At 50.0% G+C, this 24528-nt stretch overlaps 1 protein-coding gene across 3 annotated transcripts in view; it reads left to right on the top strand.

Moving 5' to 3' along the window:
- The window catches only part of SLC35B4 (solute carrier family 35 member B4), a 188665-nt gene that overhangs the window by 18283 nt on the left and 145854 nt on the right, over positions 1–24528 (top strand). The window contains exon 1 of one of the 3 annotated variants that reach the window (XM_078677489.1): positions 2193–2337. The exons of the other annotated variants lie outside the window; for them this stretch is intronic. Coding sequence (XP_078533615.1) covers positions 2258–2337 — 80 coding nt within the window. The 5' untranslated portion in view covers positions 2193–2257. Of the gene's footprint in view, positions 1–2192; positions 2338–24528 lie in introns of those variants that run through there. 3 annotated transcript variants of the gene reach the window in all.

The following is a 24528-nucleotide window of genomic DNA, read 5'->3' as shown; positions in this document are numbered from 1 at the left end:
GTCTTTCTCTTTCCATTCATACATTCTCTCTTCCCCCTCTCTGATCGTTCTCTCTCTACTTGTCCCTATCTTCCCTGCTATTCAGTCTCTTGAAGCCCCCTGTGCCTGCTGCAAAGGACCTCGGGGAAGCGACAGAGCCCCCTCAAATGGCTCTGGGCTTTCAGTACAAATGCCTGTGGAATAAAAGGCCTGTCCGGACCTGGTGTGTGCGTTTGCTTCAAAGTAATTAAAACCTAATTAGGAAGCAACTCGGCGACCACGCCCACAGTTCAGTGACCCCTCACACGAATACCAGATGCCTTTTTGTACTGTCCATGGGAGCGCAGGGCACCGCAACTTAGGGTCCTGGCTGGTTTCCATCACTGTAACCACTAACCCCAGGGATTGAAGTAGTGGAGGCCATGGCTAGCTGTTTTACGGAAGGCCAATCTCTGGATTTTTGACCAGACTCAGATGTTCAGGCTGTTTCCCTGGACAGGGTGAGGCAGGGTTTAAGTGGGATGAAAAAAGTAGATGTCTCGAAAAAGGGCGTGGCCTTTGTAATTAAGGGCGTGGCTTAAACAATCATGAGGCATACTGTGCCACCTGATTGGTGTTTTGGTGCTTCTCTCTTTATTTAGACAAAACAAGGGAACCCAGGGCTCAATAAGCCAAGGACCTTGGGTAGGTACTTATTTTCATGAACAGTGGTCCTTAGACAAGGGAAAGAATGTTGAGGGAATAAATATAGACTAAATAGAACTATATTGTTATGAAATGTCCAGCCGGACAGTTTAAATATCTTGATAACAATAATAATCACAAAGGAATAAGACACAGAGTGTGATGGACGTGGGACACCAGCCGATGTCCGACTAACACACTGGAGGGACACAAACAAGGGAAAAAAATAGTAGGCAAAATCGGGTCATCTGAATATCATGAATCATAAACAGATAATCCACAGTATACACATATGCATGAACAATTTATATCAACTATGCATTTAGTGCATTTAGGTCGATGACGTTTCGAACCATACATAATATTGGTTCATCCTCAGGACAGAAAATGATTGCCAAGGAGATTGAGATGAAATGGATTCAGCGCGATATGCTGGATGGAGGAATTTACACGCGGTGGGGCCGAGAAGAATGACGGGAAAATCAGTGGGAACGATGCCTTTGTCCCAAGATCGGATAATGAACTAGTGCAGGTCCACAATGGGGGTCCTTGCTTAGCGTGAGGAAACTTCACTCAGCATTCTGTTATTGAAATCGGATATGTAACAAAACAGCTGACATACACCCAAAACCAGCCACGGCAATTGGCTTTGTCAGTGATTGTTAGCTTTTTAAGATAAATGAGTATCGCTGAGTTTGTTGTAAATAATATTGTAAATATTTCGATTCTGAGACACTGAATTAAATATTACGGAAGCCTGTGGAGGGGTGGTGGTCTTCCGAGTGTCTCGGTCACTCCTGTTCTGTTCATTCTATGTTAAACATATATGCTCTTTTTCATTCCACATCTCCTTCAACTGCATATCTCACACTTTTATATTTGTTTCCTCTTCACCACTCTCTTTCAGGAATGTGGAATTCCTATAGCCCTACACCCAGGACATATTGTTTGGGGCCAGGGGCAACACGTTTTCATGTGTATATTGCCCTTGCTAGGATGTGTATTCAGGAGAGTGTGTATTTTCGAGTAAAGTTAAAGACATGAATATAGGCCCCAATTAGAGACCTGCTCTTAGGTCTGTTTTTATTTCCTGACATTCTGAGACCCTGAGGGACCTGACCATCTTAAAGCCCCAAGGAAGTTAGCAGATTCCTCCGTACGGTCAGAGCACGCAGAGACCATGCCGCTGCCCCTACATCCTACCTAATGTGAGGAACATGCACATAGATCTGTAGCTGCAGACATAAACAAAAAGTAGTCAGCAGCGGCTCCTCTGCTAAGGCGGAGGAGCATAGCCCCACTGCTGTGAGAGCAGTGCAAAGGAAAAATAAAATGATAATAACTGAACGTTATTATTTTGTTATTAGTCTGGCTGCCAGCTGTGTGTTCGTGCGGGGTGGGGCTGGGATTGTGTGACGTTAGAGGGAGGAGAAGTGGTTGCTGCACCATAAGTGCGCATGGCGGTTTGGCTGACCGTCTTGGGCCGGCGAAACCGTCATGCTCACTTAGCATGTTCTCCACAGGGTGTATTGCACAGCCTGGGGGAAGAGCATGTACAGCCTCCCTGTCTGAGCGCCGCACCAGCAGCATCGTGATGGGCTATGGGAGTCTGGGAGCTTCTGGGATGCAGGATACAGCAAGGACGGAGGAGAGGATGTTGTTGGCGACCAGCAGGTAAGTCTTCTTTTTTAATTTTATTTTTTTTCTACCCTCTCCCAACACCCCGTCACTGAAAGTAATGGATGTTCTTGCGGTCCAAGGGTTGTGTTCTGTTCCGGGTCCAAGGTAGAGAACCCAAGAACTATAGAGAGGAACTTGCTCTGTGGTGAGGAGGAGGAACGTTGTTTTGAGTAAGACTGGACACTGGTCGCCATTATGCTTTGAAGTGGAGATGCCTGTTCCCCTTAGCCTGAGACTGGGAGGTGTTCAGAGTGTCACTTTCCACCCCAGCTACTTGCTTGGATGAAATGGCATCACATACGTTTGCTGTGTGGCCTCAGGTGATTTAACTATCCATTTCACAGGTCGCATCCTTTTTATTAATGAGCATGACCCAGGAGAGGTTTGTCCTTGGTTGATTTACATGCGAAGGAACATTACATGTCATTTACTCTGGTTAAACAGAGTCAAAATATAGCTGCCAAGTTAAACAAGCACTGGCGTTGCCAATAGGTTTCGCATTTGGAAAGTTGGAGTGTTAGACCTGTCTGGCTTTCTGCGTAGTCCCTCCAATTTATTATTTATTTTGTCCCCTTTTTGCCCCTCATACCTTAATTAATTTTTGTGTCCACTAACTTTTTCTAGGTGTTGGTCAAGGGGATAGGTGTTCTTTTCCCCCCTCATAGTTTTTCACCTCAGGCCTAGAGGCCTGTTCTGACAGGAATATAGTTGGAACCACAAAATGGTGGCTACCAACTGCCCTAACTGCCAAACCCAGAACTTGCCCATAGACTAGTATAGGGCGTTCCAGAACTTTCTGGTCCCTTCTGGACTCCTGAGGGTCAGCCTATAAAAGGCGGAATGCTGGACAGCCATTTTGTCTGTCAGTGAGGAGCAGTTAGAGTGAAGGCTGAGGTCTGGTAGGGGTAGGATCCTGAAGGGTGGATTGCTCTACAAGAGTAGCCCTCTGTCAAGGCTTTCCCACCGCCCATTCCTGTTGTCCTAGCCAAGCTAGTTCATCCTGCTGACCCTGGACAGTTAGGTGTAGGGGTTAACTTTCGTGATCTGGGAACTGAATTAAGAGGTCTCCTGTGCCCCTAAATCTGTCCAGTAAGGAGGGCTGGTGGTCTAGTGCTGGAAAAGTGCACTGTGGCTTAATCCTGTGGGAGCCCCCTTTTGATCCCCCCTCCCTCCCTAGGGCAAGTAGTAAGCTCCTGGCCTGGGTAGCGCTGGGCTGCTCTTACCAGTATCTGGACTTGAAGTGAGCAATCACTCTCCCAACTGTCAAGGTGGCGGAGAGCGGAGAAAGGTCCCATTAGGCCTGGGCAGTCTTGTGAGGCTATCGCTGTGATCGGGACCCCGGGGGCGCCTTCCGCGCTCTGTGACAGCGCCCGGCTGGATCAGGAGAGTGAGAGCGAAGTGCTCATGTCCGGCGCCAGCGCGCTAATTTCCCACTGAATTGGGGACTGCCTTGCAGGAGGGGCCTAGGGCCGAACAGGCCCGGTGCGGAGACACTATACCTCCGCGCATGCGCAGAAGAACCCGTGTGTGAGAATCGACGATTTCCGCCGCTGAGGAGAGCTGAGAGGAGGAGGCGGCTTCGTCGAGTGGCTGGGGACCGATCCGAGCGCCGAGGGACAGATCCTTGTCGGTGAGGAGCAGCCCTGTTGAGTGGCTGAATCACCGTGACCGCGCCTCGGTTTTGCTCCTTGGAGGGCCTCCGCTCCTTTGTGAGGGGGCGGGAGGGCCGATCAGCTGAGGAGAAGCGTCTTGAGGCACAGAGGGTGAGCGGAAGAACTGCCTGCTGGCCACCCTCGCAAGTAAGCAGGGAAGAGTGAGGGGTGGAGAGGTAGAGCTGGTTAGGCCTCCTGATCGTCTGGCTTCCTCCTCACACTGGGCAACCCTGATTGAGAGGAAGAGGGTGGAGGGCCTGAAAAACGAGTGACATAACTTCCCAAAACTGACCGATTCAAGAAGCCTGGCTTTACCTGTGGGGTGAAAGGAATATAAAGGCCTCATTTAACCCCTGGTTCTTGACAATTAGTGACAACTTGCCCCCCCTGATGGAGTAGAATTATGGAGGAGTAAAAGCAGAGTACATTGTGTAATTATCTGATCTATGAAAATATTAGTGTTACCTGCCAGACATGGTTATAGTGCTTGACTAAATGTAATGTACTGAAAAAGCTAGTTGATAATTTGCTTAGCAGTTTATAAGGTATATTTGCTATTTCCAAGACAAACTGAAATGTCCTAAGCTGTAAATTTTGGAACAAAAGAGCAGAGATATTATTTTCTTTTTATAAACCAGTACATATTTTTACATACATTGGTGTAGTGTCCTTTTTGTGTGCTATTGCGTGGATTTACTGTTGGGTGGTTTGCAACCTTCACACTTAAGCCTCTAGTATTGTGTCTTACCCTAGGCCAGGCTACCCTAGGTAACCTGTCATCCCAGGTTCCAACATATTGGTGTCTAGCGGTGGGATCCTGACTGTGGTTGCAGCTACTCAGTAGTAATTAAACGTAATACACTAGCCTACACCAGGAGTTTTCTCCTAGAGGCCCTCCTAATTTGTCTTTTTGTTTTTCCAAATTTGTTCCTGGTGGTGGGTGGAGGTAGCTTTAGGTTGCCCTTGCAACTCTAATTTCCTGGTGTGTATAATCTGGTTTTGCCTATTTCAAAATGGAGTTTGCATTAGAAAACCTAGATACCTATTCTGTGGCTCAGCTGAAAGATTTCTGCCAGAAAATGGGGGTATTTTTTAAGCATGGTGCCAAGAAGGGGGAACTCCAGACCAGTCTAAGGGCTTGGGTGGAGGCACACAAAGAAGGGAAGGAGGAGGATGAAGGGGCAGACCGGGACACGGTTGAGGAGATAGAAGGATTATTCCACTCTGAGGGGGAAAACCTAATCCCAGGACCAGTGTCCTACTCCAGGAAGGGCAGTAGTTCCTCTGGGGGAAGCTTAACTGAAGCCGAGCTTACTGACAGGAGGGAAAAAAGGCAATTGAGATGGGAGTTGGCTAAGCTGGAGCAGGAGAAAGAGGAGCGGAGGATGGCTCACGAGTTCAGGTTGAAAGAGTTGGAACTCCAGGCCCTGCAACGGGGGCCCTCTCCTGTAATAAATGGTGGCAGCGAATCCAAAGAAACAGCCAGGGAGTCCAGACCCTATTTGCCAAAAGACCTTATTGCTAGCTTTAGTCAGGGAGATGACATAGCCAAGTGGTTGGCTGCCTATGAGGTCTCCTTAAGAGCCCATGGGGTGCAGGAGAAGCACTGGGGGGGTGGTTTGTATAGGTACATGCCTCCTACTGGTCGGGACACCTTGCTGGCCCTGGAACCAGAGGAGCAAACCAACTACCCCATCATGAAGTTAGCATTGGTAAAGAAGTTTGGGCTTACCCCAGAAAGGTATCGCCAGAAGTTCAGGGGGAGCCACAAGTTAAGCACTCAGAACTGGGTGGACTTCCTTGATTATGCACGAAAGGCATTAGAGGGCTGGGTCAAGGGCAGCGAGGTGAAGGACTATGAGGGGTTGTATGATCTATTTTTGAAAGAGCACCTCCTTGAGAAATGCTTTCCCGAGCTGCGCCAACACCTAGTGGACAGCAAGCTGACCAATACCCGGAAGCTTGCAGAGGAGGCGGACATCTGGGCAAGTACCCGGGTGTCCTCAAAGGGGACTGGAGGGGATTCCCAAAAGGCCGGACAGGGCGCCCCTCAGAAGAAGGAGGGGGGAGATAAAAAGAGGGAGTTCTCTAAAGGTCCCCAAAACAATTTCCAAGGAAAGGGAATAGGTTTCACCCCTAAGGTAAACCCGCCCAGAAACCCTAATCCTGGCCAAAGCCAGCAGCCAAGGGTTCTCCACTGTTTTGAGTGTGGTGGTGTTGGACATTATAAGGGAGATGTCAGATGCCCAAAGAGACCACCCCCTCCCACCGGAGGAAAACCACCGGGAGTAGCTAGTGTAGCGCTTGGGGAGGAGTTGCCCTTAGATAAGGGGGGTGAGTGGGCGGGTATCACCTTAGTGTCCCTGGGAGAGCGGGAGATTGTTCCAAAGATCCAGGGGCCCCCAAATACTACAAAGTATGGGCAGTGGGTCACCATCAATGGCCAGAGAGGGGAGGCTCTGAGAGATACAGGAGCCAGTATGACTATGGTGAGAAGTCAACTGGTGTCTCCAGAGCAGGTGGTTCCCAATGTACTCCACCCCGCCGCGATGGCTGACGGCAGAATGGGCCACTATCCAGTGGCTGAGGTTCCCTTTGAGTGGGAAGGGGTTGCAGGTTCACTTCGAGTTGCCGTAAGCCCTGCCGTGCCAGTTGATTGTCTGCTGGGGAATGACATGGAGCACAACACTTGGAGAGAGGTGGAATACCGGACGCACTCTGCGATGCTGGGTACACCTGACTGGGCCTGTGTGAGCACACGGTCTGCGACTACCCGAAGAGGGAGTTCGCCTGGGTTGGAGCCTGGAACAATGGCCCAACCTGCTGCCAAAAAGGGACAGACCCGGAGACAGGAAGAGCCTGCTTCGGCTTCCACGCCCCATGTGACAGATTGGCCACCTGCGGTAGTGGACCAGGAGTCCGTGGAGGGGGAAGTAGACTCTCTGGAGGATTTACCCATCCCTGCTGAGTGGCATGTGGAGGGAGGACCTACCAGAGAGGAATTCTGTAAGGGGCAGAGGGAGTGCCCTACCCTTGAGGGACTGAGGCGTCAGGCTGAAGCCCAGGCAGCAGGTGATGCTACGGGACACCACCATATTTACTGGGAGGATGGACTCCTCTACAGTGAACCCAAGGTACCCTTACCTGGCTCATTAAGGGCCTTGGTAGTCCTGCAGCAATACCGAGCCTTTCTGCTGGAATTGGCTCATGCAATACCCTTGGCAGGACACTTAGGCCAGGACAAGACCTTTGCTCGGCTTGTCCTCCACTTTTACTGGCCTCAAATGAAAGTGGCGTCCAACACTTACTGTCGGACATGTGTATCCTGCCAGGCCAGTGGGAAAACAGGAGTGAAGCTGAAAGCTCCCCTGGAACCACTTCCAGTCGTTAGCACCCCCTTTGAAAGGGTGGGCATCGACATTGTAGGGCCATTGGATCCACCAACAACAGCTGGTCACAGGTTTATCCTGGTTCTGGTGGATCATGCCACACGTTATCCAGAGGCCATTCCTCTGAGGACTGTCACTGCACCTGTGGTGGCTAGGGCCCTGATGGGAATCTTTACCCGAGTGGGATTCCCCAAGAAGTTGTGTCCGACAGGGGGACCAACTTTCTGTCAGCTTACATGCGGGCGATGTGGAAGGAGTGTGGAGTGACTTACCGGTTCACCACTCCTTATCACCCCCAGTCGAATGGATTGGTAGAGAGGTTCAATAAGACCCTGAAGGGCATGATAAGAAGTCTGCCTGAGAGCCTACGGAGGAAATGGGACGTCCTCCTGCCTTGCTTGCTGTTCTCCTACAGAGAGGTGCCGCAGAAGGGAGTGGGCTTCAGCCCTTTTGAACTGTTGTACGGGCACCCTGTGCGTGGACCTCTCAGCCTGGTGAAGGATGGATGGGAAAAGTCTCCCAGGAAGCCTCCTCAGGATGTGGTGAGCTACATGCTGGCCTTTAGGAGCCAGATGGCAAAGTTGTGGAAGCAGGCTTCTGATAACTTGGAGGCCAGCCAGGCAGTAATGAAGGAGTGGTACGACCAAAATGCTCACCCGGTGGAGTTGGAGCCTGGCCAAAAAGTGTGGGTGATGGAACCTGGAGAGCTAAGTGCCCTTCAAGATCGTTGGACAGGCCCATTTGAGGTGTTGGAAAAGAAGGGTAAGGCCACTTACTTGGTGGATCTCAAGACCCCGCGACAGACCCTACGGGTGCTGCATGCCAATCGCCTCAAACCCCACCATGAGAGGCCAGAGGTCATCCTGATGATGGTGACGGATGGTGCCGAGGAAGCAGAAAGCGAGCCTCTCCCTGATCTCTTTTCATCTCAAGAGAAGGATGGGTCGGTGGAGGGAGTGATTCTCTCCCCATCCCTAACTCCTGAGCAGCGAGAGGATTGCCGCCAGGTATTGGAGCAGTACTCTACGTTGTTCTCCCTTGTCCCGGGAAGGACTCACCTGTGTACCCATGATGTGGACACAGGGGACAGCCCACCAGTGAAGTCGAAGACCTACCGGCTGTCCGACAAGGTGAAGGCTAGCATCCATGGAGAGGTTGCCAAGATGCTAGAGCTGGGAGTTATTGAACCTTCTAACAGTCCTTGGTCCAGTCCGGTGGTGCTCGTGCCAAAAGCCGCGCCACCAGGCACCACACCCGAACTGAGGTTCTGTGTGGACTACCGAGGACTGAACTCAGTGACAAAGACTGATGCTCATCCGATCCCTAGGGCGGATGAATTAATTGACCGGCTAGGAGCTGCCCAATACCTAAGTACCTTTGACCTCACTTCAGGGTACTGGCAGATCTCCTTGACAGATGGAGCAAAGGAAAGGTCAGCTTTCTCCACGCCTGAGGGACACTTCCAGTTTTGTGTGATGCCCTTTGGGCTCAAAAATGCCCCCGCCACATTTCAGCGGCTGGTTAACCAGGTCCTCTCTGGAATGGAGAGTTTCTCTGCTGCTTACCTGGATGACATTGCTGTCTTCAGTAGCAGTTGGGAGGACCATTTGCAGCATTTGCAAGCAGTTCTCCAGGCCCTGAAACAAGCTGGATTGACAATCAAGGCCAGCAAATGCCAGATTGGGCAGGGGTCGGTTGTGTACCTTGGACACTTGGTGGATAGGGGGACTGTGCAGCCCCTGCAGGCGAAGATTGAGGCAATCACGGCCTGGGAACCCCCCAAGACACAGACTGAGGTCCGAGCTTTCCTGGGCCTCACAGGTTACTACCGTCGCTTTGTGAAGGGGTATGGCACTATTGTAGCGCCTCTCACAGAGCTCACCTCTAAGAAACAACCTCGACGGGTAGTTTGGACAGGAGCTTGTCAGCAAGCTTTTGAGAAACTAAAGCAGGCAATGTGTGCAGCACCGGTCCTGAGGGCCCCAGACTTCTCCAAGGAGTTCATTGTCCAAACAGATGCATCAGAACATGGCCTTGGGGCAGTGTTATCGCAACTAAATGAAGAGGGCCTGGATCAGCCTGTGGTCTTCTTATCCAGGATACTGCTTCCCCGGGAACGGAGGTGGAGTGCAATTGAGAGGGAAGCTTTTGCGGTGGTGTGGGCTCTGAAGAAGCTGCGGCCATACCTATTTGGCTCGCACTTCCTGGTTCAGACTGACCACCGACCCCTTCGTTGGCTGATGCAAATGAAGGGGGAAAATCCCAAGCTGTTGAGGTGGTCCATCTCCCTACAGGGAATGGACTTCCGGGTGGAACATCGGCCTGGAGTGGACCACGCCAATGCAGACGGTCTCTCCAGGTATTTCCGCCTTAGTGATGAGGACTCCCAAGGGGTTGGGTAGTTCTCCCCACTTTCAGCTGGGGGGGACGCGTGTTAGACCTGTCTGGCTTTCTGCGTAGTCCCTCCAATTTATTATTTATTTTGTCCCCTTTTTGCCCCTCATACCTTAATTAATTTTTGTGTCCACTAACTTTTTCTAGGTGTTGGTCAAGGGGATAGGTGTTCTTTTCCCCCCTCATAGTTTTTCACCTCAGGCCTAGAGGCCTGTTCTGACAGGAATATAGTTGGAACCACAAAATGGTGGCTACCAACTGCCCTAACTGCCAAACCCAGAACTTGCCCATAGACTAGTATAGGGCGTTCCAGAACTTTCTGGTCCCTTCTGGACTCCTGAGGGTCAGCCTATAAAAGGCGGAATGCTGGACAGCCATTTTGTCTGTCAGTGAGGAGCAGTTAGAGTGAAGGCTGAGGTCTGGTAGGGGTAGGATCCTGAAGGGTGGATTGCTCTACAAGAGTAGCCCTCTGTCAAGGCTTTCCCACCGCCCATTCCTGTTGTCCTAGCCAAGCTAGTTCATCCTGCTGACCCTGGACAGTTAGGTGTAGGGGTTAACTTTCGTGATCTGGGAACTGAATTAAGAGGTCTCCTGTGCCCCTAAATCTGTCCAGTAAGGAGGGCTGGTGGTCTAGTGCTGGAAAAGTGCACTGTGGCTTAATCCTGTGGGAGCCCCCTTTTGATCCCCCCTCCCTCCCTAGGGCAAGTAGTAAGCTCCTGGCCTGGGTAGCGCTGGGCTGCTCTTACCAGTATCTGGACTTGAAGTGAGCAATCACTCTCCCAACTGTCAAGGTGGCGGAGAGCGGAGAAAGGTCCCATTAGGCCTGGGCAGTCTTGTGAGGCTATCGCTGTGATCGGGACCCCGGGGGCGCCTTCCGCGCTCTGTGACAGCGCCCGGCTGGATCAGGAGAGTGAGAGCGAAGTGCTCATGTCCGGCGCCAGCGCGCTAATTTCCCACTGAATTGGGGACTGCCTTGCAGGAGGGGCCTAGGGCCGAACAGGCCCGGTGCGGAGACACTATACCTCCGCGCATGCGCAGAAGAACCCGTGTGTGAGAATCGACGATTTCCGCCGCTGAGGAGAGCTGAGAGGAGGAGGCGGCTTCGTCGAGTGGCTGGGGACCGATCCGAGCGCCGAGGGACAGATCCTTGTCGGTGAGGAGCAGCCCTGTTGAGTGGCTGAATCACCGTGACCGCGCCTCGGTTTTGCTCCTTGGAGGGCCTCCGCTCCTTTGTGAGGGGGCGGGAGGGCCGATCAGCTGAGGAGAAGCGTCTTGAGGCACAGAGGGTGAGCGGAAGAACTGCCTGCTGGCCACCCTCGCAAGTAAGCAGGGAAGAGTGAGGGGTGGAGAGGTAGAGCTGGTTAGGCCTCCTGATCGTCTGGCTTCCTCCTCACACTGGGCAACCCTGATTGAGAGGAAGAGGGTGGAGGGCCTGAAAAACGAGTGACATAACTTCCCAAAACTGACCGATTCAAGAAGCCTGGCTTTACCTGTGGGGTGAAAGGAATATAAAGGCCTCATTTAACCCCTGGTTCTTGACAATTAGTGACAACTTGCCCCCCCTGATGGAGTAGAATTATGGAGGAGTAAAAGCAGAGTACATTGTGTAATTATCTGATCTATGAAAATATTAGTGTTACCTGCCAGACATGGTTATAGTGCTTGACTAAATGTAATGTACTGAAAAAGCTAGTTGATAATTTGCTTAGCAGTTTATAAGGTATATTTGCTATTTCCAAGACAAACTGAAATGTCCTAAGCTGTAAATTTTGGAACAAAAGAGCAGAGATATTATTTTCTTTTTATAAACCAGTACATATTTTTACATACATTGGTGTAGTGTCCTTTTTGTGTGCTATTGCGTGGATTTACTGTTGGGTGGTTTGCAACCTTCACACTTAAGCCTCTAGTATTGTGTCTTACCCTAGGCCAGGCTACCCTAGGTAACCTGTCATCCCAGGTTCCAACATATTGGTGTCTAGCGGTGGGATCCTGACTGTGGTTGCAGCTACTCAGTAGTAATTAAACGTAATACACTAGCCTACACCAGGAGTTTTCTCCTAGAGGCCCTCCTAATTTGTCTTTTTGTTTTTCCAAATGTGTTCCTGGTGGTGGGTGGAGGTAGCTTTAGGTTGCCCTTGCAACTCTAATTTCCTGGTGTGTATAATCTGGTTTTGCCTATTTCAAAATGGAGTTTGCATTAGAAAACCTAGATACCTATTCTGTGGCTCAGCTGAAAGATTTCTGCCAGAAAATGGGGGTATTTTTTAAGCATGGTGCCAAGAAGGGGGAACTCCAGACCAGTCTAAGGGCTTGGGTGGAGGCACACAAAGAAGGGAAGGAGGAGGATGAAGGGGCAGACCGGGACACGGTTGAGGAGATAGAAGGATTATTCCACTCTGAGGGGGAAAACCTAATCCCAGGACCAGTGTCCTACTCCAGGAAGGGCAGTAGTTCCTCTGGGGGAAGCTTAACTGAAGCCGAGCTTACTGACAGGAGGGAAAAAAGGCAATTGAGATGGGAGTTGGCTAAGCTGGAGCAGGAGAAAGAGGAGCGGAGGATGACTCACGAGTTCAGGTTGAAAGAGTTGGAACTCCAGGCCCTGCAACGGGGGCCCTCTCCTGTAATAAATGGTGGCAGCGAATCCAAAGAAACAGCCAGGGAGTCCAGACCCTATTTGCCAAAAGACCTTATTGCTAGCTTTAGTCAGGGAGATGACATAGCCAAGTGGTTGGCTGCCTATGAGGTCTCCTTAAGAGCCCATGGGGTGCAGGAGAAGCACTGGGGGGGTGGTTTGTATAGGTACATGCCTCCTACTGGTCGGGACACCTTGCTGGCCCTGGAACCAGAGGAGCAAACCAACTACCCCATCATGAAGTTAGCATTGGTAAAGAAGTTTGGGCTTACCCCAGAAAGGTATCGCCAGAAGTTCAGGGGGAGCCACAAGTTAAGCACTCAGAACTGGGTGGACTTCCTTGATTATGCACGAAAGGCATTAGAGGGCTGGGTCAAGGGCAGCGAGGTGAAGGACTATGAGGGGTTGTATGATCTATTTTTGAAAGAGCACCTCCTTGAGAAATGCTTTCCCGAGCTGCGCCAACACCTAGTGGACAGCAAGCTGACCAATACCCGGAAGCTTGCAGAGGAGGCGGACATCTGGGCAAGTACCCGGGTGTCCTCAAAGGGGACTGGAGGGGATTCCCAAAAGGCCGGACAGGGCGCCCCTCAGAAGAAGGAGGGGGGAGATAAAAAGAGGGAGTTCTCTAAAGGTCCCCAAAACAATTTCCAAGGAAAGGGAATAGGTTTCACCCCTAAGGTAAACCCGCCCAGAAACCCTAATCCTGGCCAAAGCCAGCAGCCAAGGGTTCTCCACTGTTTTGAGTGTGGTGGTGTTGGACATTATAAGGGAGATGTCAGATGCCCAAAGAGACCACCCCCTCCCACCGGAGGAAAACCACCGGGAGTAGCTAGTGTAGCGCTTGGGGAGGAGTTGCCCTTAGATAAGGGGGGTGAGTGGGCGGGTATCACCTTAGTGTCCCTGGGAGAGCGGGAGATTGTTCCAAAGATCCAGGGGCCCCCAAATACTACAAAGTATGGGCAGTGGGTCACCATCAATGGCCAGAGAGGGGAGGCTCTGAGAGATACAGGAGCCAGTATGACTATGGTGAGAAGTCAACTGGTGTCTCCAGAGCAGGTGGTTCCCAATGTACTCCACCCCGCCGCGATGGCTGACGGCAGAATGGGCCACTATCCAGTGGCTGAGGTTCCCTTTGAGTGGGAAGGGGTTGCAGGTTCACTTCGAGTTGCCGTAAGCCCTGCCGTGCCAGTTGATTGTCTGCTGGGGAATGACATGGAGCACAACACTTGGAGAGAGGTGGAATACCGGACGCACTCTGCGATGCTGGGTACACCTGACTGGGCCTGTGTGAGCACACGGTCTGCGACTACCCGAAGAGGGAGTTCGCCTGGGTTGGAGCCTGGAACAATGGCCCAACCTGCTGCCAAAAAGGGACAGACCCGGAGACAGGAAGAGCCTGCTTCGGCTTCCACGCCCCATGTGACAGATTGGCCACCTGCGGTAGTGGACCAGGAGTCCGTGGAGGGGGAAGTAGACTCTCTGGAGGATTTACCCATCCCTGCTGAGTGGCATGTGGAGGGAGGACCTACCAGAGAGGAATTCTGTAAGGGGCAGAGGGAGTGCCCTACCCTTGAGGGACTGAGGCGTCAGGCTGAAGCCCAGGCAGCAGGTGATGCTACGGGACACCACCATATTTACTGGGAGGATGGACTCCTCTACAGTGAACCCAAGGTACCCTTACCTGGCTCATTAAGGGCCTTGGTAGTCCTGCAGCAATACCGAGCCTTTCTGCTGGAATTGGCTCATGCAATACCCTTGGCAGGACACTTAGGCCAGGACAAGACCTTTGCTCGGCTTGTCCTCCACTTTTACTGGCCTCAAATGAAAGTGGCGTCCAACACTTACTGTCGGACATGTGTATCCTGCCAGGCCAGTGGGAAAACAGGAGTGAAGCTGAAAGCTCCCCTGGAACCACTTCCAGTCGTTAGCACCCCCTTTGAAAGGGTGGGCATCGACATTGTAGGGCCATTGGATCCACCAACAACAGCTGGTCACAGGTTTATCCTGGTTCTGGTGGATCATGCCACACGTTATCCAGAGGCCATTCCTCTGAGGACTGTCACTGCACCTGTGGTGGCTAGGGCCCTGATGGGAATCTTTACCCGAGTGGGATTCCCCAAGAAGTTGTGTCCGACAGGGGGACCAACTTTCTGTCAGCTTACATGCGGGCGATGTGGAAGGAGTGTGGAGTGACTTACCGGTTCACCACTCCTTATCACCCCCAGTCGAATGGATTGGTAGAGAGGTTCAATAAGACCCTGAAGGGCATGATAAGAAGTCTGCCTGAGAGCCTACGGAGGAAATGGGACGTCCTCCTGCCTTGCTTGCTGTTCTCCTACAGAGAGGTGCCGCAGAAGGGAGTGGGCTTCAGCCCTTTTGAACTGTTGTACGGGCACCCTGTGCGTGGACCTCTCAGCCTGGTGAAGGATGGATGGGAAAAGTCTCCCAGGAAGCCTCCTCAGGATGTGGTGAGCTACATGCTGGCCTTTAGGAGCCAGATGGCAAAGTTGTGGAAGCAGGCTTCTGATAACTTGGAGGCCAGCCAGGCAGTAATGAAGGAGTGGTACGACCAAAATGCTCACCCGGTGGAGTTGGAGCCTGGCCAAAAAGTGTGGGTGATGGAACCTGGAGAGCTAAGTGCCCTTCAAGATCGTTGGACAGGCCCATTTGAGGTGTTGGAAAAGAAGGGTAAGGCCACTTACTTGGTGGATCTCAAGACCCCGCGACAGACCCTACGGGTGCTGCATGCCAATCGCCTCAAACCCCACCATGAGAGGCCAGAGGTCATCCTGATGATGGTGACGGATGGTGCCGAGGAAGCAGAAAGCGAGCCTCTCCCTGATCTCTTTTCATCTCAAGAGAAGGATGGGTCGGTGGAGGGAGTGATTCTCTCCCCATCCCTAACTCCTGAGCAGCGAGAGGATTGCCGCCAGGTATTGGAGCAGTACTCTACGTTGTTCTCCCTTGTCCCGGGAAGGACTCACCTGTGTACCCATGATGTGGACACAGGGGACAGCCCACCAGTGAAGTCGAAGACCTACCGGCTGTCCGACAAGGTGAAGGCTAGCATCCATGGAGAGGTTGCCAAGATGCTAGAGCTGGGAGTTATTGAACCTTCTAACAGTCCTTGGTCCAGTCCGGTGGTGCTCGTGCCAAAAGCCGCGCCACCAGGCACCACACCCGAACTGAGGTTCTGTGTGGACTACCGAGGACTGAACTCAGTGACAAAGACTGATGCTCATCCGATCCCTAGGGCGGATGAATTAATTGACCGGCTAGGAGCTGCCCAATACCTAAGTACCTTTGACCTCACTTCAGGGTACTGGCAGATCTCCTTGACAGATGGAGCAAAGGAAAGGTCAGCTTTCTCCACGCCTGAGGGACACTTCCAGTTTTGTGTGATGCCCTTTGGGCTCAAAAATGCCCCCGCCACATTTCAGCGGCTGGTTAACCAGGTCCTCTCTGGAATGGAGAGTTTCTCTGCTGCTTACCTGGATGACATTGCTGTCTTCAGTAGCAGTTGGGAGGACCATTTGCAGCATTTGCAAGCAGTTCTCCAGGCCCTGAAACAAGCTGGATTGACAATCAAGGCCAGCAAATGCCAGATTGGGCAGGGGTCGGTTGTGTACCTTGGACACTTAGTGGATAGGGGGACTGTGCAGCCCCTGCAGGCGAAGATTGAGGCAATCACGGCCTGGGAACCCCCCAAGACACAGACTGAGGTCCGAGCTTTCCTGGGCCTCACAGGTTACTACCGTCGCTTTGTGAAGGGGTATGGCACTATTGTAGCGCCTCTCACAGAGCTCACCTCTAAGAAACAACCTCGACGGGTAGTTTGGACAGGAGCTTGTCAGCAAGCTTTTGAGAAACTAAAGCAGGCAATGTGTGCAGCACCGGTCCTGAGGGCCCCAGACTTCTCCAAGGAGTTCATTGTCCAAACAGATGCATCAGAACATGGCCTTGGGGCAGTGTTATCGCAACTAAATGAAGAGGGCCTGGATCAGCCTGTGGTCTTCTTATCCAGGATACTGCTTCCCCGGGAACGGAGGTGGAGTGCAATTGAGAGGGAAGCTTTTGCGGTGGTGTGGGCTCTGAAGAAGCTGCGGCCATACCTATTTGGCTCGCACTTCCTGGTTCAGACTGACCACCGACCCCTTCGTTGGCTGATGCAAATGAAGGGGGAAAATCCCAAGCTGTTGAGGTGGTCCATCTCCCTACAGGGAATGGACTTCCGGGTGGAACATCGGCCTGGAGTGGACCACGCCAATGCAGACGGTCTCTCCAGGTATTTCCGCCTTAGTGATGAGGACTCCCAAGGGGTTGGGTAGTTCTCCCCACTTTCAGCTGGGGGGGACGCGTGTTAGACCTGTCTGGCTTTCTGCGTAGTCCCTCCAATTTATTATTTATTTTGTCCCCTTTTTGCCCCTCATACCTTAATTAATTTTTGTGTCCACTAACTTTTTCTAGGTGTTGGTCAAGGGGATAGGTGTTCTTTTCCCCCCTCATAGTTTTTCACCTCAGGCCTAGAGGCCTGTTCTGACAGGAATATAGTTGGAACCACAAAATGGTGGCTACCAACTGCCCTAACTGCCAAACCCAGAACTTGCCCATAGACTAGTATAGGGCGTTCCAGAACTTTCTGGTCCCTTCTGGACTCCTGAGGGTCAGCCTATAAAAGGCGGAATGCTGGGCAGCCATTTTGTCTGTCAGTGAGGAGCAGTTAGAGTGAAGGCTGAGGTCTGGTAGGGGTAGGATCCTGAAGGGTGGATTGCTCTACAAGAGTAGCCCTCTGTCAAGGCTTTCCCACCGCCCATTCCTGTTGTCCTAGCCAAGCTAGTTCATCCTGCTGACCCTGGACAGTTAGGTGTAGGGGTTAACTTTCGTGATCTGGGAACTGAATTAAGAGGTCTCCTGTGCCCCTAAATCTGTCCAGTAAGGAGGGCTGGTGGTCTAGTGCTGGAAAAGTGCACTGTGGCTTAATCCTGTGGGAGCCCCCTTTTGATCCCCCCTCCCTCCCTAGGGCAAGTAGTAAGCTCCTGGCCTGGGTAGCGCTGGGCTCCTCTTACCAGTATCTGGACTTGAAGTGAGCAATCACTCTCCCAACTTTCAAGGTGGCGGAGAGCGGAGAAAGGTCCCATTAGGCCTGGGCAGTCTTGTGAGGCTATCGCTGTCATCGGGACCCCGGGGGCGCCTTCCGCGCTCTGTGACAGCGCCCGGCTGGATCAGGAGAGTGAGAGCGAAGTGCTCATGTCCGGCGCCAGCGCGCTAATTTCCCACTGAATTGGGGACTGCCTTGCAGGAGGGGCCTAGGGCAGGCCCGGTGCGGAGACACTATACCTCCGCGCATGCGCAGAAGAACCCGTGTGTTAGAATCGACGATTTCCGCCGCTGAGGAGAGCTGAGAGGAGGAGGAGGCGGCTTCGTCGAGTGGCTGGGGACCGATCCGAGCGCCGAGGGACAGATCCTTGTCAGTGAGGAGCAGCCCTGTTGAGTGGCTGAATCACCGTGACAGCGCCTCGGTTTTGCTCCTTGGAGGGCCTCCGCTCCTCTGTGAGGGGGCGGGAGGGCCGATCAGCTGAGGAGAAGCGTCTTGAGGCACAGAGGGTGAGCGGAAGAACCGCCTGCTGGCCACCCTCGCAAGTAAGCAGGGAAGAGTGAGGGGTGGCGAGGGAGAGCTGGTTAGGCTTCCTGATCGTCTGGCTTCCTCCTCACACTGGGCAACCCTGATTGAGAGGAAGAGGGTGGAGGGCCTGAAAAACGAGTGACATAACTTCCCAAAACTGACCGATTCAAGAAGCCTGGCTTTACCTGTGGGGTGAAAGGAATATAAAGGCCTCATTTAACCCCTGGTTCTTGACAATTAGTGACAACTTGCCCCCCCTGATGGAGTAGAATTATGGAGGAGTAAAAGCAGAGTACATTGTGTAATTATCTGATCTATGAAAATATTAGTGTTACCTGCCAGACATGGTTATAGTGCTTGACTAAATGTAATGTACTGAAAAAGCTAGTTGATAATTTGCTTAGCAGTTTATAAGGTATATTTGCTATTTCCAAGACAAACTGAAATGTCCTAAGCTGTAAATTTTGGAACAAAAGAGCAGAGATATTATTTTCTTTTTATAAACCAGTACATATTTTTACATACATTGGTGTAGTGTCCTTTTTGTGTGCTATTGCGTGGATTTACTGTTGGGTGGTTTGCAACCTTCACACTTAAGCCTCTAGTATTGTGTCTTACCCTAGGCCAGGCTACCCTAGGTAACCTGTCATCCCAGGTTCCAACATGGAGCTATTGGTTTTGTAAATGACATTTTATATTTATATATTGTTATTGACACTGCCAATAACGATATATAAATATAAAATGTCATTTACAACAATAGCTCCAACTTTCCAAATGCGAAACCTATTGGCAACGCCAGTGCTTGTTTTATATGTGTTTAACAAACATGCAATGATAAAAGACATTGTAATTTACAATACCAATAGGTCAAAATTTTGAAAATGCGAGACCTATTGAATTGACTTATTCCTGGTGTAATCTGGTGCCAGTTGCGGAGCTGGGCAGGTAGCATGCAATGTGCCGGACCAGGGCAGACTGCTCAGCTTATGATTTTTATAACGTTTTTATAGGGTTGAGAAAGCTGAAGTCTTTTTAAAATAATACAGCCTGGCTGTGACCTATGTGTGCCTCATACTTACTCTCCTGAGGGCTTATATGTTTTCCTGTCTTCATTGCTTGGTTTTGCTCACGAGAAAGTGTCACTAAATCATTGGATTGTCACTCAAGAGTACACTGAAATTATGAAAATGTCACCATAAGCAATCTGAAACCTTGGAAGCTATGGTGGTTCTAGTTTTATACACGTAGCGCGCCTGCTTGTTGCCCATGTAACACTGTGCCCGGCAGTAACTCTACTGCTCTTCGCTGGAACAGCACGCACCCTGCTAAAGGGATTAAAAGAAAGAGAGAAAAAGTGTGACAAAGGGAGAAAGTAGGGGCGAAAAAGAACGTGCAGGAGTGTGTTTAAGGGGCATGGAGTGTCTTGTGATGGATTCAATATGCATGAGGGTAAATCATGACTATGCAGTTTTGATTTTCGGCACCACAACTGTGCATCGCTGGTAGCAGCATACGAGCAAAAAGATCTGGGCCCGGCACTTATTATTTCACAAATTACGCACCAAATTACTCCCCTAACAGCTTGCATGCACAGATAAAGCTTTCTACCCATTTAACTGGAAAAAGCGGAGTCTCTGCAGCCTCGCCATGGTCCCATGGCACTCTGTGCAACGCCGAGCCTCTGTAGCCTCCTCCTGTACCTACCGGCCGGGTCCGAAGTTCTCTGCCCATGATGTCATGTTAAGCCTCCACAACCTGCACCTGTTTCACGTTATCAGGGACAGTTCTAAAGCATATGGCCATGTAATGCTGTACCCCTACACCACCAGCATCCCTAAAGCGCTTTACCCTTTAAGCCCCAGATCAGACAGAGCCAGTGAATGCCCATACTGCTCCTGTGGACACGGTGTCAGCGAATGTTCTGTATCCGCATGCCTCTTGCAAAACTGCCTGCCCTAACATCCCGGTGGAAATGTGAGACTATGAGGGCAGCTAAAGCCGTGGTTGCCGTGCAGTGCACAACTTATGCAGCAAGAGACGGCTGTGTGCCTGAACCATGGCGCACACAACTAATATCACACAGTAGTAAAAGAAAAAACCACCAGAGGCCACAATTTATTTTATAGCAGCACATTTGTTAAAAATAGCGGCCATCACGTGCTTCAGCGCATTTCAAAGGAATATCGTGATTAGCAAAATCTCAAAAAGCGTTTTCCTAGACAGCGAGCGCCACAAGCCTCTGAGTCACGAGAGCCCTAGAGCCCTGCTTTTATCCAGTGCACTTCTCATACTGCCTATGCAGCTCCGGCTAAACTGCTCTGGGCGAGGCCAAATCAAACCTGAACTGCCATGGTAAGCAGACATATCAGGCACACTAGGAATGTGTGTCTGGTCTTGTGGAGCAGAATGCTGTTCCACTGCTGTGTTTTGCTGGTGTGGGTTTAAAAAAAAAAATGTTTTTAACATGATGTTTTGGAGCAGGCGAAAGAGGGAAGAGGCATCCGACGCTGCGTGTCCACAGGCAGAGCCCGTAGCACAAAGTGGTGAAGCGAGGGAGCCTAAATGTAGGACGGAAGCGTGCAGCCTTAAGGTTGCAGACTCCAGGAGCTCACTCCACATCTGCAGGCTGGCTCCAAAAAAGAAGGGGGGGTGTGGAGGGCGGATAGGGCCATGCAGGGGCTCGTGGCAGATCGACAGTCCAGCTGGGACGCATCCGTCCTGCCTTGCCGGCTGCTGGCTTTCTCGGGTCAGTCTGGGCTGCAAATGGCGCACGCCTTCCGTGTCTGCTACGCAGGCAATACAAAACAAGCAGGGGAGGGGGGGGAGCAGAGCCAGGGAAGAAGGGAGGCACGGCCTACGGCCGTGAATAAGTGACGGCGGGGGGCGGGGCAGCGGAAGCCTTTAGCCGGGGAAGTGAATAAGGGACATATGCTGCATGAAATTCGCCTGATGGTGAGCTCTTGGTTTGACTGCAATAGGGCTGCCTGGTGGGGGGGCGGGAATGCGTGCGAGGGGAGAAGTGTGGCAGGCAGATGCGCGGAGGGAAGCCGGATGGGGGCGGGAGAGCCTGGTGGGGGCAGGCGGATTAGAGAGATGCTCGTGCTTGTGTGGTCACGTGACCCGCTTTTGTGTTCACGTGACCTCACATGCACTGTGAAGAAACCGCAGTGAAACCGCAGTGGTTTCACTAGTCGATCAAGCCCTTGAATTTTCGCCTATTCCATTCGCAAGCGAATGGTAATAGGCGAAACCTAAAAACGTTGTCACTTTGCATAATTTCTACGGTCAGTTACATTTTGGTATGTGGGAAACATACCTGTGATTTACATGGAGTAATGAGATCATAATTGTTATTTTAACTTTTCTGTGCCATTAAGGTTAGTTTTGGAGGAGTGCAATTTAGACTTCTTCCCTTACACGTCATCAAGGCACAATTGGCATTTTTATTTGACATTGTATCTACTGTGTGCCCTAATAAGATTAACGCGTGTGAACATGTAAACGCATTAAGGAAATGTAACTACTGAAAAATAGTACCTTTAAAAGCATGGGCACTAATGTTCAGTTAAACATTAAGAAGTAGAAAATGGGTACTCAAAACATTTCCCCAGGATCCACAAACTATGGTCTGTGGTGTGCCAGAAGGGCGCATTAATTACAGCAGCACAGAGAGAGTGGGGCTTTGTAGGGGGTTAAGGTGTGCGTAGGGGAAATAAGTCACATACATGGTGTGGTCAGTGAGTCATGGAGTTTATACACATTAGTTGCAAGCTGTATTAAGAAGAGAATACGTTCGTAAATCAAGTTTTGCAGGCTACCTTAATTGCTTCTTTTCTTTTAATTCAGTTAGCTTATAAATAAATACTTTCCTGTTTATTTAACGTATTTTTAATGTTTAACGTTTTCTGAAGTAAACAGCAGCCCTGTGCAGTCATTCAGTTAGGGGGTCACATGTGATGGCCAGGAAGGCTGCATGAGGCCCTTGGGCCGTACTTTTGAGTCCACAGATGTAGAAGATGTATTCTGTATTCATGGTGCACTTATACTTTGTCGCATTTGCAAATATTCTGAAAGTCATATTTGAAAGTGGAATCATGTATGCTTTTATACACATTTGCATTTACTTTTGAATTATACGTGCACAAGTATAACCATGTATTTGAAGTGCACATTTACATGTTTAGCTAATGTTAGCCTGACTAAAGAAAGGCCTTGTTTTGTCGAAACATGCTTTGCTTGGTTAGCGTGTTCTTTCTTTTGCAGATGCGATTTCAAGATTTGATTAGCTAGAGAAAAGGAGTATTGTTGTCTGTATTAGTTTCTTAATCGTAAGCCTTGAGAAGAGAAGTCTTGGCAAGAAACGTGAAGACCTAATGAGCAGATGAAGTGTCCTATTCATTGCATAGCAGGAACGGAGGCATGATTAAGTTTGCAGCATCTGTCCAAGTTGTGGGTGGGAAAGTCTGGCAATGTTACAGTTGCACAACGTGAGGATGGAGATGATTGGTCTCTGTAGTGGTGGGAAGAGATATGATTGTTGTGGAAGTGTCTGTTTGTTTTAATTAGCGTTCAAACTGTTAGAAGTTAGATCAGATTACGTTGAACTTGAAAGGATATAGACCTCTCTGCTTCACTTTTTCTTGCAAGTGTGAAGCTTCATGGAAAACACTTATTTCAATTTTGGGAGACGTCGACTGCAGTCTTTACTGTGCTGACCCTTCTGAATTTCCTTGAAACCCCACTCTAGAAACCATCCTTATTCTAGACTTGGAACCTTGCTTAGATGATTTTAGAACTTGCTCATGTTTAGGAGGGAATATGCAAGTTTCTTTATGGAAGATCTATTTCTGTTTCTCGTTCTCTGTATTGTAATGGCTGTGAGTAACTATTACCTCATCCTTCTGAGACTAAACCTGTTGCGGGGTTTCAGTTTATCAAGTGTAATCCTGTATCTATTTAATATTCTTTTGATATGCATACACATTGGTTTGATTGTTAATTTGAAATGAGCCTCTTAACTTCAAATAACGATTCCTTGTCATTATTGTGGGGCGAAATGGGATCACAAAAGTTGAATTGTTTTATTATTGTTAACTCCCTTTTCATCTTGGTCAGTTTTAAAAAGATCTGTCAGATGAGAGAATGTAAATCATGCTGCTGTGCCCTCAGTTGTTATTTAATCAAGTTATGTGTCTTGTAAAGCACAGACACGTTGGTGAAGCATAAGCATGACCATAGACCTAATGCACTTTGTTATGGTGTTCACTGTGTCACAGTTAATTGATACTTGAGCACGTACGTCACCCCAGATCTCAACTGGATATATATTTGTCTGAACTCAAATGTAAATCCATGTGGCTGTCATGTGTTCCTTGCATTGCCCATTGTAGTTTTCCCTATATTAGCCAAACTGTACATGTTGTCGGCCTTATTTTCTTTTGCACATGTTACTATTTAAACAAGCTTGCTTTTGTGCTACATTGTACTTTCACACAGAACCTGCATATGTTTTCGCGTTCTCTTCTTTTCCTGGTATTCAGCCTGACCACCACTGACCAGGTCAAACAACAATGTCCCTTGTTATTCTTTATGGCCAGGCATTAGCACCTAGACATAACACAAGAATGCAGCTGTTGCTTATGCGCACACATGCCCTATCATATAGATGAGTACATGAGCCACAGACAGACACATGGAATGAGAGTTCTGACACAAGAGCACTGCCTCCGCTGAGATGTGGAACGTCCATCTGTGTATGCTAAGGTACGGGGCCTGCCAGTAATACCAGAGATCTTTCATATAAATCATTTAGCTTTGGTAGCAATCCGTCCTATAAAATGACTGCGCTTTTCATGGTATATGGATTATTAGCCATGCTAACAGTATTTTTATTAGGCATCTGTTTTTGAATTGTGGCACGTATCCTGTATCTCAGAGCACGGTAGTTTAAATAAATATTCTAAACTTTCTTTGTGTCTCCTGGTTAGCTCATTGTGGACAAGAATGAGTGAGAGATCGAAAGGTTGTGTCCTGTTACAGCGATTCTTGAGAGGGTCGAGAGATTTCTGTTCTGGGGGTGCCAAATCACTTGTTTCTCTGGTAAGGTTAGGAGGGCAAGTTAGGCACTATGGTCCGACTCGGACTTGAGGATGCCATGGTGGTTGAGTGGGTAATGCAAAATCATGTTTTGATACCAAAATGTTCGGGCACAATCTACCTAAGGAACGATGGCCTCACAGGCTTTTGCTCTTGTAGTTCGTTTGGAGGATATTATGAACGCAGCAGACTGATCCTCAGATTCGACCTTCAAGAGGTTTTATTTCAAACCAGTGCGGCTCTGGTGGTTGATAAGCTTTAAACTAGAATAAGCCTCTCCTCCGGGTCCTGCCATAGAATGAAAAATGTTCTAGCTATCGTAACTTAAAGTTTCAATTCTATCAAGGACTCGGAGGCAAGGATTAGCCCACCATCTGATGAATCCTGATC

This window comes from Lissotriton helveticus, chromosome 1_1 (assembly GCF_964261635.1).
Source record: "Lissotriton helveticus chromosome 1_1, aLisHel1.1, whole genome shotgun sequence".
NCBI lineage: Eukaryota > Metazoa > Chordata > Amphibia > Caudata > Salamandridae > Lissotriton > Lissotriton helveticus.
Note: the sequence above shows the minus strand (reverse complement) of the source record. Positions and strands in the feature narration are given on the sequence as shown.